This window comes from Polypterus senegalus, chromosome 2 (genome assembly GCF_016835505.1).
Source record: "Polypterus senegalus isolate Bchr_013 chromosome 2, ASM1683550v1, whole genome shotgun sequence".
NCBI classification, from domain to species: Eukaryota; Metazoa; Chordata; class Cladistia; order Polypteriformes; family Polypteridae; genus Polypterus; species Polypterus senegalus.
In genome coordinates, this window is record NC_053155.1 from 290,856,003 (window position 1) to 290,872,958 (window position 16,956).

Below are 16,956 nucleotides of genomic sequence, written 5' to 3' on the forward strand. Positions count from 1 at the left end.
GATTTTATGGCTTGCTATTCTAACAAGTATTTGCTTACTCAGTTGTCAGAAGACAGCTGCACAGATCCTTCCTTTTAATAGGGTGCAATTGCATGGGATTTAAGTAGTTCTCACATATACATAATAGTTGCCTGAGTAATACTACGATTTCTTTCCTGCTTAGATGACGTGGTGTTGTTCTTATAATTGTTGTCACTACTGCCTTATATTATATTATATTATATTATATTATATTATATTATATTAATGATGTAGTCAAGTAAATGAAATACACATACAAACATACATGTAATACCCAGAATTGTTAACCCAATTCAAATATGTTTGAATATATACTTATTTTAATTTTATTTCTTGGCTAATTTGACAGCTGCCTTAAAAACTTGTTTTCTTCAGCTTAGTCAGTTGATACAATGAACTCGTTGATACCAAGATGGATATCAATTAATCGATTATCATGTGATGTCATTCAGTTTAATTTTCAAATAAAAAACTGTAACATTTTCAGGTTGTAATGTATTTTGCAATGTATGCCTTTGCGGCCACTTACAGTCAGCTGGCAGCTTCAGAATAGTAGTGGTTGTATGTGTTCTCCCTGTCATGTCTCTTGTTATACAGGAGGAGCCAATTCTGATTGAACTAAATGCTGTGTCTCGAGTGAAACATGGCACTTTCAGTGTCTGGCAGAGAGCATGTTATAAAAGGGGTCTACCACAACCACTTTTTTTGCAAGATCTCTTAAAGGGATGACACAGATTCTCCTACTTATGATCTGTATGATTCAATATCACATTGATTCCTTGGCACCACACTAGCAGACAGCTGGTTTCAGAAGGTACTACCATTTCTACCAACTCTGCCCAAACAATATAAGGCACAGCCCTCAAACCTTCCATTCAATTAGCCACATATACGTTTTTCCTGATGAACTGCTGTTCAGTTTATTGATTTTCCTGTCTGTACACAGCAATCATCCATTTGATTTCTACAACCTCATAATGAACTACTCATTAGCTGTACATATGGAAGCTATTATACAGCCACCTTCCACTTTCTGAGTTTCCCTTGTTTGTCCAGATGTTTGCAGTGCACCATAATCCATATTCATTATGCTAGGTTGAACGTGCTGTGCACTGGAGCTCCTGGATGTGAATGCTGTACGGCCCACCAAAGATGTGGGTTGGAGAAATGGGCTACTTTACACCATCCATTTTAAAGCTACTGTGACATGGGTAAGAAAGAATGGAAAAGATAAAAAAACAAATATCCATATACAGTATTAGTGTAGAGAGATATACAGCGTCATCTAGTAGAATGCCACACGGCTAGAGTCAGTTTCCTAAAGCCGATTTCTAGTCATGTGGTATGTCAGAATTGCTGGCTGCAGTTGCTGGACCATGTCAATTTAAACGACTAAAAATCACAACCCATGTAACATTTATCGACTGGGTGCCACCCTTCCAACACATTCGTGCTTGCCCTTTGTTGTTATGATCAACATTGTGCAGCCTGATGGAGATGGCACTTTAAAAACTGTTGATAGCTGCAGCTCAGTATGATAGTTCAGTCACAATCTCAGTCTTATGCAGTCTTACTTGCCCATTTTTGTGATAGCCAATAATGTGCTTCCTAATGGAGCTGGTGCTGATCAGGTATGACGTGTTTAGCCACAATGTCAGCCCTTTTTTCTTTTTGTTTCCATTCTGTCATAATACATAAAACCTGAGACATCAGGCAGACAAACTCCCCTTCTGTTTCCGAGGTCCATAACAACAGTATTCCTTAATCAACATCACTAAATTATATGCATTGTACTTCCAGATGAGCATCCACTGGTTGTCAGCTCTAATGCTCACCCAGCCGCCTCCCCCTGCAGCTAAAGACAAACATGTTTGATTTCAGCTGTGAACTAGTTGGACTAAGTCACTGGGTATGGCACATTAGCTGACTGTTTTCATGGAAGTGCACTGCTGAATGCCTCTGCCTTGCTAAGATTACGGAAATGAAGGCTATGACTGAAAAGTCACTTAATGTGACATAGCCATTAGTGAGAATCAATAACACATACAGCAAGAAAACTGCTCATAAATGGAGACAGGGAACCAATTAGTTTAATTCAATGTTGAATTTGAAAGCCATGCTTTAAAATGTCTAAGGTTTAGTCATGTGGGGAGTGCAGGATAAAAATGACTATAAAAAAAATAGATTTCTAGCATTTCATACACTACCCCTGTAAATAGGTACTCAGGATTACGGGCAGGCCACTACCTTTGTAAAATGGATGATCTCAATCCCGTATATAAGCATACTAGAGAATATCATTGAATAAAGTATCTAATTAGATCTATCTGCCAAACCTGCCACTTTACATTATTTTACATTTGGTTGATGTCTTTAAACAAGGTCACCATTTTACAAATATCTTTCATAGTTGGAACCTGCTCGGGGTCACACGGCAAATGACAGGAGGAACTAAGCAGGCAACCTTGGTGTTTGAATCCGAATGTTTTAGTCAAAAAAACCCACTGCCTCCCTTAAACAAATATAATGTATGCCCTTGATCTAATATTTTGAACTCATTTTGTCCAGTTTGGGGCCCTTGCAGACAACTTAGATGAAAGGTTCCAAGCCAAGTCTTGAACACATCCAGCGGGCCAATTTACAGTTGCCAGTCGTCCCAGCATGCATGTCTTTCATATGTGGGCAAAAAACTGGAGTACCCAAGGGAAAAATGTGACCAAGCCTGAGATTTGTACCCAGTGTCATGAAGCACAAGGTGCATTCCAAGGAAAAAACAAATGGCCAAGCATCTATTTAGGAGACATACAGGAATATACACACTCTGGTTTCACTCAGGACATTGTTATGCAATAAAAAGGCACAAAGCAGTGAACATTCAAGCTTATTACACCACAGTAAATAAATGATGAGTCATTCACACTTCATTACAGGATGTTTTTTGAAATTACATTTTTGTCAAACTAACAAATGGCACGCTGCACTCCTTTATGACTCGTCCTATTTAGTCTCACTCATTCTTCAAATAATTAAATAAAAACATGCCACACTTTTAAGTTTTGCACAACAACTCTAGAGCCTACTATTTCAACACTCACACTTGTACTCTGACAAACCTGTTGGGTCGGGTAAGTGATGCTCCCACTCCTGAGTCCCTCCTTTCTCTCATTCCCACGGTCTCAGATTCATTAAGGGACACCCCATCTTTGTACCTGTCACTAGGCGTCGTCTGACCTTCCAGAACAGAATTCCCTTCAAAGTCAAGTGTAATTTGGCTAGACGACTGAAAAGCCAGGGACCCCGACTCTCCACGAATCATTCCATCAGGCTGTAAATCAGGGAAAACATTTTTTGACCAGTGATCCACAATCTGTTTGAGTCCATTCACATGTTGTAAAATGTCATCTAAATGAGGGAACAGATCCTCTTTCTCTAGGTCCATCAGATCACCTGTGCTGGCATATAAATGGGAGCCTGGCACATTGTCATAAATGCTAATCCTGCTGCCCCTCGCACAGCACTGGGTGGTGGGTCGAAGCTCTTTGGAATGTGGTAGACACCTTGGCCGCTCTATGCAAACACTACTGGCGCGCCAAGTCACAGATGAGCCACAGTCCATCGGCGATAGGCTTTCTATGGACAACGCTTTGGGAAAGGTACCTGGCTTATGGTCCTTGGGTATGTGCACAACCAGGCTCTCATGGGAGCGGAACTCGTTACGTCGATTCTGCTCAGTCACTTTTCGCAAGTGGGCCCCTGAGAAAATGTCCATGTCTTCCAGGTACATGCCACTACGTTTATGGGCAGCCCTGTGAGCTTTGCGTTCCTTCAGGTTTGGTGTGCTCACTGCACTGCCACTCGTTTCTGACTGGCTGCTTTCACTACTCGACTGCAAAGGAAATCCAGGATGCGATGCATCCATTGGTAGGACATCCAGATCACCATTAATTATATCCACACAGTGCATAGTTTTTAGGGATTCAGGCTCCCGTTGAAGGACTGGCCCACTGATCATGCTCAGGTCTGGTTTCCCAGAACACTTTGCTTTCCCGGAAGTGCCTTTGCCTCTCAGATTTTCCATTCGCCTTAAAAAGTCCTTGGCCCTGGTTCTCCGCTCATTCTTGAGTGCATGAGTGCAGTTTGAGATATCTTTGGGTGGTTGTGGTAAGGAGCCTATGACTAAGGTGGAGTCAGGCATGTTTGTGGTTTCTGCATAGTTCTGTCTTGCACTGTCTGATCCTTCTGTGGTTGAGTTCGCTGTGCCTGCTAGACTTCTGCTGTCACTGCCCCCACTACTCTCACTATGGAGAGAACAAACCTCCGGCTCACTCAAGTCTGTCAGCACACTCTCACTGCTGGTCGTGTTCTTCAGGGTCATGATCCCCTTGGGTCCCTGACTGTCCGACCGGCATAGAAAGGAGTCAATGTCCTCCAGCCGGGACCACCTCCTGCTGCTCCTCTGGAAGGTCCATTTGTCACTGATTGCAAACAAGTCTTCTTCATCTGAGTCTTCACTCTAAAAGAAAAAAAGAGGCACAGGAACTGTAGAATTAATCATAATTTAGAAGGCAAATATTATCTGAAAGATACTTTATTGAGACAGCCTTACTCAGAAAGTGCACAATTTGAATAAAATCTTGTAATTTTTTACTAAAATGCAGAATTCCAAAAAGCATCTTTTAATTGACTTTTTTAAGAAAATACAGAAAGGAGTTTTTTTCCTTCACGGGGCACAACCAGGCTTACTCATAACATAACATAACATATTCGTGCCAACTTAATCCAGTTTAGTAAAGTGGGGTGCTGCAGCTTATCTTGGCAGCATCGACTTTAAGGCAGGCAGTAACCTTGGAGATGACACAAGTTCATTGCAGGTCTCACTCATGCACACACACACACACACACTGTTACACACAGGGCCAGTTCAGAGATGCCAGTTAACATAACCTGCGTGTTTCTGGGATACAGATTTGGCACACAAAGAACCTGAGTCTCTGAAGATGAGAGGCAGCCACACTACCCACTGCATCACCATGCCATCGTTCAAGTTTAAGATTAACATCTAATGTCCACCTAAGTGCACTTTCTTTAATGAAATCCTCCGAGTCATGTAGCTGAAATGGAATCCTTGACAATTTATAAAACGTATCTAAATAAGATACAACAACGTCTTAGCCATTAGCTAACCATGCAAGCATGGTGGACTAAATGGTCAAAATTCTGTTCTTATGTATATTTTTCTTTGATCACAGCACTATACATCACACACAGTATACAGAATAGGCCTGCTCAGTGCTTTGTCTGTTTTGACAAGTTCTCAGCATCCATAACGCATGTTATGGATTAACACATGTGAATAATAACATCATAATAACCAACACCACACACCTCAATGGTAAATTACAAGTAACTGGAATGGCTATTTGTCTCTCCTCCCAGTTACCATTTAGTGTGATCAGCTTTCCTTACATCCTCATAATGAAGTAGTTCCATTATTAATCTTGTTAGCCTGTCCTGGGGAGGTGAAAACCTATCCATCCATCTGTCTATCCATTCACGCATTTGTCTATATTCTAACTTGCTTATCTAATTCAGAGTCACAAGAAGCCAGTGCCTATCCTGGCAGCATTTGGTGCAAAGCCCACACAAGGTGTCAGTAACTGGAAACTCAGTAATGTAAAGGATAACTATCAAGCTGTAAAATGAAAGCGATATTTTGCTCCCCGCACAGATATACAAAGCTATTTTTTTTAACCAGATCCCTATTCAACCCCCACCCTAAATTATGAGGACTTATAAATCTTGCTTATTTTGCTTGCTTCACTTGGCACCTTTCTTTAGCCCAGTGTGGACAAGCTGATGATTTAATAGTTAATAAAACAGAGTCTGTCTGCCTGTTTCACTTCTCCATCTAATGATTAAATCTGACCACACTCTTATTTCCAAGGTGATTAAGATTCCAGATGACTCCAGGTGATGGCTGTAACCTTGGCAGCTTGTCCTGGACAAGACACTCAGCTTGTTGAGAAATGTATCTTCATGTTCTTCATTTATATGTAATACCTAAGGCATAAAAGCTCCTCAGACAGGTCTACACAGCCCCATTGCCCTAACCAAAAGTTCATTATTCAGTGTTAAAGACGGCACAGCGAAAGCATGCTTCATTTCATCAACACAGTTACTCTCTCATGTCAGCAACAGGGAGCCAGAAACTCGACTTCAAAACTCACCATGTGTTAACATTTAGGGCAGTAGTGACTTTCACAACGTTAAAGTTACAAGCAGGAGGGTGATATTCAGGATTATGGATACTATAGAGGGATAAAGCAGATGTCACAAACAATAGGAATTTGGGAAATGGTTATAGAGAGAAGGCTTAGGGAAGAGACCACCATAGGTGAGGAGCAGTTTGGTTTTATGCCAAGAGAGAGGAACAACTGATGCAGTCTTTGAACTGGGGCAGCTCATAGCAAAGCGTCGACAAAAACAGAAAGGCTTGCACATGGTGTTTATTGTTTTGGTGAAGACTTATGATAGAGTGTCACGTCAAGAGGTCTGGAGGTGCATGAGAGAGAAATGAGTACCCCAGAGAAGTATGTGAGGATTGTCCAGGATATGGATGAGGGAGTGAAGACTCAGGTTAAAAGCAGTGGAGGGGTAAAAGACAAGATTCCTAAGTTAGAGGAGGTCTGCACCAGGGAACTTCTTTAAGTCCTTACCGCATTGATCTGGTTATGGATGATTGAATCATGGGATAGAAGACCAATCCCCCGGTGCATGCCTTTTGGTGATGAGATTGTGTTTTGTAGCACCAGAAGAGGGGATCTGAAGGGGAAGTTGGTATAATGGAGAAGGGCTTTGGAAGGTATAGGATTGAAGATAAATATGAATGGGACAGAATACATGAAGTTTAATGATGGTCAGGATTCAGAAGTTCACCTGCATGGGGTGCTATTGAAAAGAGCGGATATGTTTAAATATCTAGGATCAGTAGTAGCCTGAGATGGAAAACTAGATGCAGAGATAACCCACAGAATGAAGTGTGGATGGAACAACTGGAAGAAGATATTAGGAGTATTGTGTGAGTGAAGAAAGGAGGTGAAGATTAAAGGTAAGGTTTTTAAGACAGTGGTAAGACCAGCAATGATGTATGGAGCCGAGACATGACCAGTAAAGGGAGAACAAGAGAAGTTAGATGTGGCAGAAGTGAAAATCTTGAGATGGATGTGTGGAGTTACAAAAAATGACAGGAAAAGAAATAAGACAATCAGAAGTACAACAAAAATGGAAGAGATTTTTAAATAAGTATCGGAAAGTACTGTATGTTGAAGTTGTATAGGCATGTGCTGATGACAGACAAGGGATATGTGGGCCAAAGAGTGATGGGAATGGAAGTACTGGGGAAGAGAACTGGATTAAGTGGGTTAGAGGATAGTTGACAGGATTATTATTCTGATTCATTTTAAGAAGGAAAAAATAATTGTAAAATGGACTACTGCCTTAGAAATGAGCTAGAAAATCAAGGAATGAATGAATAGCTCACTTAGGAGGCATTGATTTTAAACTTTTAATGTTTCAGTGTCTTTAGAGGCCTTGAGAGGCCTTGTTGCTAAGGCCAAAACATCACTTCTAAAAAAAAACACACTCAATTTCACAAGTGGATGTTCAATTCACTGATGCAAATGGTAACAAAAGATACTACAGATCTACAGATCTCAGTGGATGCCTTATTGGTATTCGATAGAACCTACAGAAGACACCGTAGAAATCAATTCCAATTCTGATCCCACTTTTTCATTGAAGGGTTAGGAAGAGGAAGCACTTAACTTAAGGCTGCAATAGCCTTAAGGTGGGACATCAGTTTGAAACAGGGCACACTAACGGGGTCAGTCTAAACTTACTAAATAACTTAAAGGATGAGGGAGTGTAAAAGAAAAATTCATGTGGGCATGGAAAACAAGTAAAGTCTAAATGTACTGAAATAAACTGATCCTGGCTAATACAGAGACAGCCATGATGCCATCTTTAACAGAGTATTTAATTTTCAAGCATTTTCAATCCTTGACAGTGCTACATCCAGCACAAAATATCAATTAATCTTAAAAAATGACCTGTCTGTCTGAAGACACACTCACACTCTTTCAATTTAACGGCTCCAGCTAAACTTTCATTACGCTTGACAATGATGTCTTTTTCATGCATTGACAAACAGGAAATGTTCTCAATATATACATTTTTATCTGCAATTTTCAAATGAAAAGGCTGGATGCAGCCTGTTCTGGAACTTATTAACTAGGCTATATGCTCACAAATAATTGTACAAAACTGAAATTCCACCAAATCATAATGAAAATGATAGACTTTAAATAATTAAGCAGGACAAGCATTAAGATCAGCCCTTTACCTCTGTCTAAAGTAATACCTTTATGAATGAAAAAAGAGTGTTCTTTAGTAGACATTAACATAACTTCACATTAATTACAATAAAACATGAAGAACAGAACAAAGAAAAATAGAGAATGCAAGGAGGATGACTGCGTTACCAAAGTAAGGCACTTCAGTTTTGCTCACCTTGTATGTACTTTTTATTTTGTCAATGTATTGATGGAATCCACATAAACACCACACATCACTCGGTTTCCCATCCCCAAAAGTCTCCAATATCTTTACTTAACATTAACAGGCAAGAGAGGTGAAGGATAACAGAAGTCGATTACAGGACATTACATTATGTTTTCCCCTTGTGCTCACTAAGTTCTACAAACAACTGATGAACTGAATAGAAATTTGTGAATGCAAAGGAATAAAATTTGAACATAACAATGCCTTAATATTGCTGAATCAGAGTGCTGATTGATAATTGATGTACACATCATTGTTTTATGACACCCCTACCTATCACACACATCTTTACGATATGGGAAGAAGCTGAAATACCACATGGATATAGGGAGAAGGAGCCAACTTGACACTGAAATTGTGATACAGCAGTGCTAAACACTACACCACCGTGCTACCCAAGTTATCCTGTTGAAATAGACATTTGATATTAACAGCTGGCATCAACTCTACAGGCCACACTTCCACCCAGATCCACTCCTGATGAGCCCGTTTACAATCACCAACCAAACTTCCATGTATGCATTACCATGTCATTCAACAAATATTCATTGATATTTTATCTGGCTTGTGAACAATACCAATTACAATAATGAAATCATTGACTGGATGGTGCGTTTCAAAATGTAAATTTGTAAGCTAAAATATTCCTGATATGACATTCCCACATCCAAAGTAATTCAATTCAGAGTTTACCCAAGCACCATTTTTCCATCCTTAAAGCAAACAAATTTATTTCAGGGCACACTTACACAAAGCCAGTTTAAAGATGTCAGTTAACCTAACACACCTCTTTGGGATGTAGGAGGAAAACAAGAGTACACAGAAGACATGAGAAGAATGTGCAAACTCTGTACACACCTGTATAGTAAACCAGGTGCAGGATTCAAACCCAGGATTCATGAGGCAACACTGCACCTCTGTTAAGGCTGCTAAAATATATATTAAAAAATAAAATAAACCTCACTCACAGCCAAGACATATTTTTATTTTGTACTAGTAGCATGTTATACACATGTCTGTGTGAATTTTCCTCTGTGCAGTCCAGTTTTCCTCTCACATCAGCAAACATGTCCAGGTTAGGTTAATTGGCGACGCTAAGCTAGCTCCAGTATAGCAATGATTGTAGGTGGGCATGAGTGCACCCTGTAGTGGACTGCTGCCCTTTACAACATTGCTGCCTGCCTTGCGTCCAACAGAGGTGCTCCTGCACATGCAAAACTGAATTATGTGGGTTTGGGAATGTTATGCTAGTTTTATTCTTACTCTTCGCAGACAAATTGTAAACTACACAAATAATACATTACACATCAAACTCTTATACAATATGAGCAAGCATACCTAATAAACATCCACCCATCCCATACTTTATTGCATTTCCAGCTCTGTCTCATTTCGGATCACAGCACAATGCAGCCTAAGCAGTAAATTCAAACGTCTTAAACATGAAGGGGTGGTTTGTCCCCCACATTTATCCTGAAACTTAACTTGTTAACTCACAAGGAAAGCTGCTCACCCTCCATTGTTACCAGGCATGTCAAGCACACAGCCATCTTACTGGGTTTGTTCATGCAGTCCTACCTGCCCATCACATCACTCCCCCATACCTATCTCTCTCCACTTTCCATGCATTACTGGCCCACACCCCAACCACCTCATCCCCAATTCATTGCACTTACTTTTTTCCTTGGTAGGTTCACGTCAAGTTTCATAGAGGCACACTTATTCAACGTGTTCAGTCGCCTGGAAATAAAGACAACGCAGAGTTGGTTCATTACTTCGCCTCGCTGAGAAGCATTCACCACACAACTAGAGGCTGTCTCATTCACGCACAGCCTGATGTTCCAGTCAAAGATTTGCTGCTCCTTGCTTACTGTAAGCACAAGCCCTGCTTAATTCAAGATACCTGCACATTCCTGATACCAAATTCCCAGTAAGCTCAGGTAATTGGTGTAAAATAGGCTGATGCAAACCTTGTGGTTGTTTGCATCCAATACGTCGGGGCTTGCTTAATCACTCTGTTCAATTGAGAATTACTAAAGGTGTGTATACTGGATCTCTCCATTGTCAGCCAATAGTTTTGCCAATCTGCTTTTAAAAGACCCCCCAAAAGGCAAGTGCGCTAATCATCTCACTTTCTTTGATGTCATTTAAAACAATTTAACCTCAAGTTGACATAATCCTTATTTAAGTAACACGTTTCCAATTTCGGGTGTATGGCTCTACTTAAATGAAAACATGCAGTTAACGTAATTGTTGCAGACTGATTAAAGTTGACTCCTTCTTGCCAAGTAAATGAATGTACTTAGCAAATCTAATAATGTTAGAAATATCCAAACAAGAACAGACTGGAATTCTCTAAAACAAAATGAAAAAAAAAAAAAACGCAAAGGAAGGCGGGAAGGAGAAAAGCAAAAGCATTGCACTAGACCTTAATTACGGCTTATTTGCTTGGCAAAACAAAACAGCTACCCAAATTGTGGGAGCCTGCCTATACAACAATCAGCATCGGCATTTGAAACTCCTCATTACAAATGAACATGTGATGAAGCGCAGGAGGCTCCGAAGGAATCCAGCAAACGGCTCGGAGCTCCGCATTCCATACAGCTGTTCAGGAGGACATTGAGTAAGAGGGTCTGAAGGCAGAGGATGAGAAGGAATGGATCTGGGAATGTGTGAGACAGTGCCATTCAAAGTGCTTGGCATCCTACCCAGGAGTGGCTCCTGCTCCTGCTTTGCAGCTGATACTGACAGAGCATACTGCCATTCATAGCAATGTAGATAAGGAATAAACAGGTTTAGAAAACTGATGGATTATGTATGAAACTATATAATGTCAGGTGTAGCTGTGGGGCATACTCTAAACTCATAGAGACATTCACACCACTGCAGCTGAACTCAATACTCCTGATTTCAAATTCTAAGAGTGACTGTATGGATGTGCATGCCAGGCTCAGTCCAGAGTCATAGAGCTGGCTTCAAACTTTAGCCCCATATGAGTAAGTGTGTGAGTATGGCTCTGGTCAGGTCATTAAACTCATCAAGAGCAATTGAACAAGTAACAGAATATGTGGACCGGATTAATTGTAGAACGTTCATCTCATTATGAGTCATGAGGCTAGGTGCATTAGACCGTAAGGCACATGGCTGCCAGTTTAGCCTCCACCCATACTTAGTGTAGGATTCTGATCAAACCACATAATCCATCCACCCATTTTCCAACCCGCTGAATCCGAACACAGGGTCATGGGGGTCTGCTGGAGCCAATCCCAGCCAAAACAGGGCACAAGGCAGGAACCAACCCACCGCAGGACACACACAGACACACCCACACACCAAGCACAGGACAATTTAGAATCGCCAATGGGGTCTGTCTTAATGCTGTCTTGGCTACATAGCACTAGGTCATTGATTGTCTTCACAAAGGATTAGAATATTAAGATTGTACAGATCATTGTAATCATAAATCAGACTGACGCCTTTATCGACAGTAACTTATAAGGTCATGTTTGAAAATCAGGCAAGTTACACGTTTTGCTTCAGTCACAAAGCAAGTCAATGGTGTGGGCAGAAAGGGGAACCTTGTGGTTTAAATTTCAATGCCATTGCCATTATACCATGCCACTGTGGTAAGACGAGTCTGAGGTTATGGTGTTTATTAGCGGTTTTAATAGTTTTTAGCACAAACTGTTGTTTCAACTTGTGCTGGTGTGCGTGTAGTATATAAATGTCTGCCCAAGTTTAACTGATTATTAATGTGAAGCAGCAGCAGCAGTTAATCAGTAGGCACCACTTGGGAGTTAAGTAGTATCAAAGGAATTGAGTTAGTGCTAGAAGGTAGAGGAGTCTTAGCAATCCAGCTATCGCTGGATGGAGGAATCATAAAGAGAGCAAAGGGAAGAGCTGACTAATCACAGAGAGCAGGACCAAGGGCTGTGTGGAGGTTCCATGTGGTGGTGAGGATCGAGAAGGGGAGAAGCCACTGATACTTCAGGTCTGCATGGTGGACTGGGATATGTTGGACTGCAGTTTTGAGATTCCAGTGTTCTGCTGGGGACTGAGAGACAGAATGGAAAACATGTTAACATTTTTTTACCTCTCCATGTTTACGTTTTTAACTTTTTATTTATTTGGATTTTCTAGTATTTATGGAACACAAAAGGACACTTGTTTTTGTTTTTTTTTTGGCACAAGTTTATGGAGCAAGGAATTATTCTTTTGATTATAGCATCTTGCTTGACTGCTCACTTGCCCTGGTCCATCCTCAGTTCATGACTGTCAATGTCCCGGAAAAGAGGGGAATGTCCATGGCTATGGGCATCCAGGCATCACAGACACTTGCCTAAATGGATTAAGCAATGAATGTCTGACAAAATTGTTTTTGGTTGCCATGAAAAGGAGAACACTAACATGGTATACACTATTATTAATACTGCATATCTGGTTGATGCCATTGTGCTGGGAAACTTCAGATCTGAATGACTTATATGTATTTTTCAAAATTGGAGTACAGTCAACTTAAGTGATCTGCACAGGGTCACACAATGAGCCAGTTGCAGGAAATGAACTGATATCTTTGGACTATAATTTAAAACATTGTTTTGCAAAATAACTAAATAATAGCAGCCTGAAGCCAGCACAGTTCAGAGTGATCCATATGAGGGGCCATTACATTTATGTTTTTGACCATCCAGTTCACGGTCACAGGGCTGGAGCCTATATGAGGAGTATTGGGTGAGTTAATTCAGAGTTGCCTACTAACACAATGCAAAAATCATTATGATGTGGGAGGAAAACAGGAGAACCAGTTAACTCAAAAAGAACATCCACAGCAGGTTGAGGGCCAACTCCTCACTCGTCCATTTCTTTACCATAAACAGCGGCTTGCTGGTATGAAGGTTAGTAGGACTGCCTCACAGCTTCAGACTCCTGGCCTAGTCACTGTCTACACAGAGTGTATATCTTCTCCCTGTTTCTGCATGAGATTTTCTCCAAGTCCTTCAGTTTTCTTTCCACATCTTAATGACTTACATACTGGTTAAGTCAGTGTGGGTGGATCTGTAATGAGTCGGGAGTCCCATTCGATTTTCAGTGGCTCCCATTATTGCCAGGATAGGTTTGGTCCCCTCTATCCTATAAATGGATATAGCTTCCAAATGAATGGATAGACAGTGGCACAGTGCCTAGTGCTGCTGCGTCAAAGCTTCATAGACCTGGCTTTGATTCACGGATTAGATACTGTCTGTCTAGAGTTTGCACTTCTGCCTGTATTTGTGCGTGTTTTCTCAGGCTGCTTTGGTTTCCTTTCATATCCTAAACCTATGCATCCAAATGTGCGCGAGAGTGAGTGAGTGCGTGTAGGCAGCTATATGTGAGCGTGCCCTGAGGAGAACTGTGACCCTGTCCTTGTTCTGGGGTTGGCCACTACTAGCCTTGTGACCTTGAATAGGCCAGTCAGTCATTTTCTAACCCGCTTAGTCCCGAAGAGGTCCGCAGAGGGTCCTGGAGCCTATCCCAGCTAGCATAGGGCATAAGGCAGGAACAAACACTAAACAGGGTGCCGGTCAATTGCAGACCCTGAATAAGTGACTTCAGAAAAGGGACAGATGAATATATGCTTTTATGATAGGTGATTTGATGATTATAATCCATCCATCTATCCATTATCCAACCCGCTATATCCTAACTACAGGGTCACGGGGGTCTGCTGGAGCCAATCAAAGCTAACACGGGGTGTAAGGCAGGAAACAACCCTGGGCAGGGCGACAGCCCAGATGATTATAATTCCATATTTAAATTTACACGTACAGTACAAATAATTACATTTATTTTTTTACATGTAGCTCATAGGCAGGCTAAGCTCAGGGGCTTACAGCAAATCAGAAGTGGGGGCTAAACCAGACACGTTATGGTGTAAAGTCCAATGCTAAAGCCTCTATGCCACACTGCCCGTCTTTTGATTAGATATGTGGTAAGGATACTTTCATGGAGAAGTTGCACTTTCTATCTTGTTCATACAGGCCTCCTCCAGGGGCTTGGATTTTCTATGGACTGAGAAGTCTGTACTGGTCCAGAAGTGTCGCCTGCCATGGTTGGTTTTCACATCCAGGGTTCCTACCTTGCACTCAGTGCTATATTTCTGCATGTACTGTACTACAGTGCACACAATGAAACGTACCACACAACAACAACAAAACAAGATCATTACTTGACATTTGCTTGTATGTTAAGATATTGTGTAGTCATGCTTAATCTGCACAGCTCCTCTGATTAGCAAATTGCAATACATCCTGTTTTGTAATTGCACACCATAATTCTTCTCGATTTGCAGTTCATCTTTTGACAACTGCTGTGTAATACACTGTGTGTTAAAGGAATTGTAACTCTAAACTGGACTGGTGTTAGTGAGTGTGGCTGTGTGTTCGAGTGTGTTCTGTGTTTTGGTTGGCACCTCACCTTGTGCACAGTGCTTTTGTGATGGGCTTCAACTCAGTGTCACCCTGAAGTGGGTTAAAAAATGGATGGATGGATTTTCACGGTCATAGATAGCCAAACCGAGGAGCACTGGGGACAAAGCGAGAACCCACACTGGATGGAGTGCCAGTCCTTCCTAGAGCACTCAAAGACATGCCAACACACACATACAGTACATACAGTAATCTAATTTAGACATCTTTGGGATGTCAAAGGGAGCATTAGTCTACCCAAAGTAAAACCAACAAAGGCCTGGAGAGAATGTGCAAGCTCCACACAGGCTGGGACTCAGAGCTGTGAGGCAGCAGTGCTAACCACTGAGCCACCATAACATCAATTGAAATGCTGTACCGTTTGATTCTTTAATTTGTGATACTGAAAACTTGTTCTGTGGCTTAATAATGGTGCAGGCTCTTAGTGGCACTCTATAAAACAATGACTGATGAAAGGTTGACTAGTCTCTAAAAGGTCCTTTGGCCATCTACATGACAAAAAAATGAAAGACTCTGAGAACAAGCACTACAGAATTAAAGCCACTGGAATCCCAAGTTAAAACAGCAAATTTCCAGCCTCCACTAAAAATCCCTTTTTGTTTCTTTAACTCTAATGCTGTGAAAGTCTTTAGTTACTTGCAGCTTTAAACTCAGCATGGGAATGTTGTGCAACAAAGGCCCTTTGAAAATGGGAAATGTCCCTGGGTAACCAGCAGGCTTTGAACAAAACAGATAAGTGCAAAGTGTTCCAGCTCTTCACACAACAGGTAGAGCGCAGTGACAGGCAATGGCTGCTGGCTTCACATCTGTTACAGCGCACTGACAGCACTGAGGCCAGAGGAGCAATCAAAGTCTTGAGCCATCAAAGGCTGAGAATGACTTATGATCCAGAATCTTAGAGAAAGGGCTTCTTTGACACAATAGGAGTGTATTTATAAAACAGAAAGCAACAGGAAATAAAGGAGAAGCTGTGTATTTTTGAACAGAGAGGCATAAACAGGTAAAAAGACAGACATTGGGAAACTGGCAGTGATTACAGTCGACTGCCAAATTAGAAAAAGGAGTCAGAGTCAATTGATGCTGCAGGGTACCTTACCATAAAATAGAAAAATTCCAGATATCTCCAGAGAACTGGGTTCAAGTCCTAGATCTGGAGATGACCAGTGTGGAATTTACATGTCTGAGTGGGCCTTCTCCTCTGAATCCTAAGCATGTGCATGTTAGGATAATTAGTGAGTGTGTAAGTGAGTGCGGCTGTGTGAGTGAATGTGTTCTGTGATGTACCAGCACCCTGACTGTGGTCACTTTGCCACCTCGCGTCAAGGATAAGCTCCAGCTCCCTGTGACCCTATACTGGAGCAGCGGATTAGAAAATGGATTCCTGAATTGTTGGATGAGTAAAAACACTGCATACTCATAAAGTGGCAGGAGAAACAACAATCTGAATCATATTGAGACTGCATATGGTGCAGTCTGCATCATTAAGAAATGACAATGTCGATGACAACCAAGTGGTCAAACAGTCTGTACGATCATCACCCTCTCAGTAAAGGAGAGTGTTTATTTTTATATATACCTCATATAATATGCTCTGCTTCTCAAAACATTTACCCCCACAAATACTTGCCATGAGTCACTGAAAGACCTGAGCAATTATTTTCATACTAGCTGTATAAGTCCATGCTGCAAAAAGCACGGGGTCCTAGAAACTACTGAAATCGTCAGAAAAAAACATTAAATTGTAGAGATGTCAGGTAATTAAAAGGAACTACTCTGGGCTTCTCTATCCTAGGAGGTTTTGCGTTGCTGACGTAGTCGCATCATTGGTGCATTAGCGGCTAAGTGACTGTCT

At 41.2% G+C, this 16,956-nt stretch overlaps 1 protein-coding gene across 9 annotated transcripts in view; it reads right to left on the reverse strand.

Moving 5' to 3' along the window:
- The window catches only part of LOC120523992 (stAR-related lipid transfer protein 13-like), a 546,464-nt gene that overhangs the window by 36,538 nt on the left and 492,970 nt on the right, over positions 1–16,956 (reverse strand). For all 9 annotated transcript variants that reach the window (XM_039745760.1, XM_039745759.1, XM_039745763.1 and 6 more), the window contains 2 exons: positions 10,317–10,380; positions 3,135–4,534 (listed from right to left, as the gene is read on the reverse strand). In XM_039745760.1, coding sequence (XP_039601694.1) covers positions 3,135–4,534; positions 10,317–10,380 — 1,464 coding nt within the window. The remainder of the gene's footprint in view (positions 1–3,134; positions 4,535–10,316; positions 10,381–16,956) is intronic.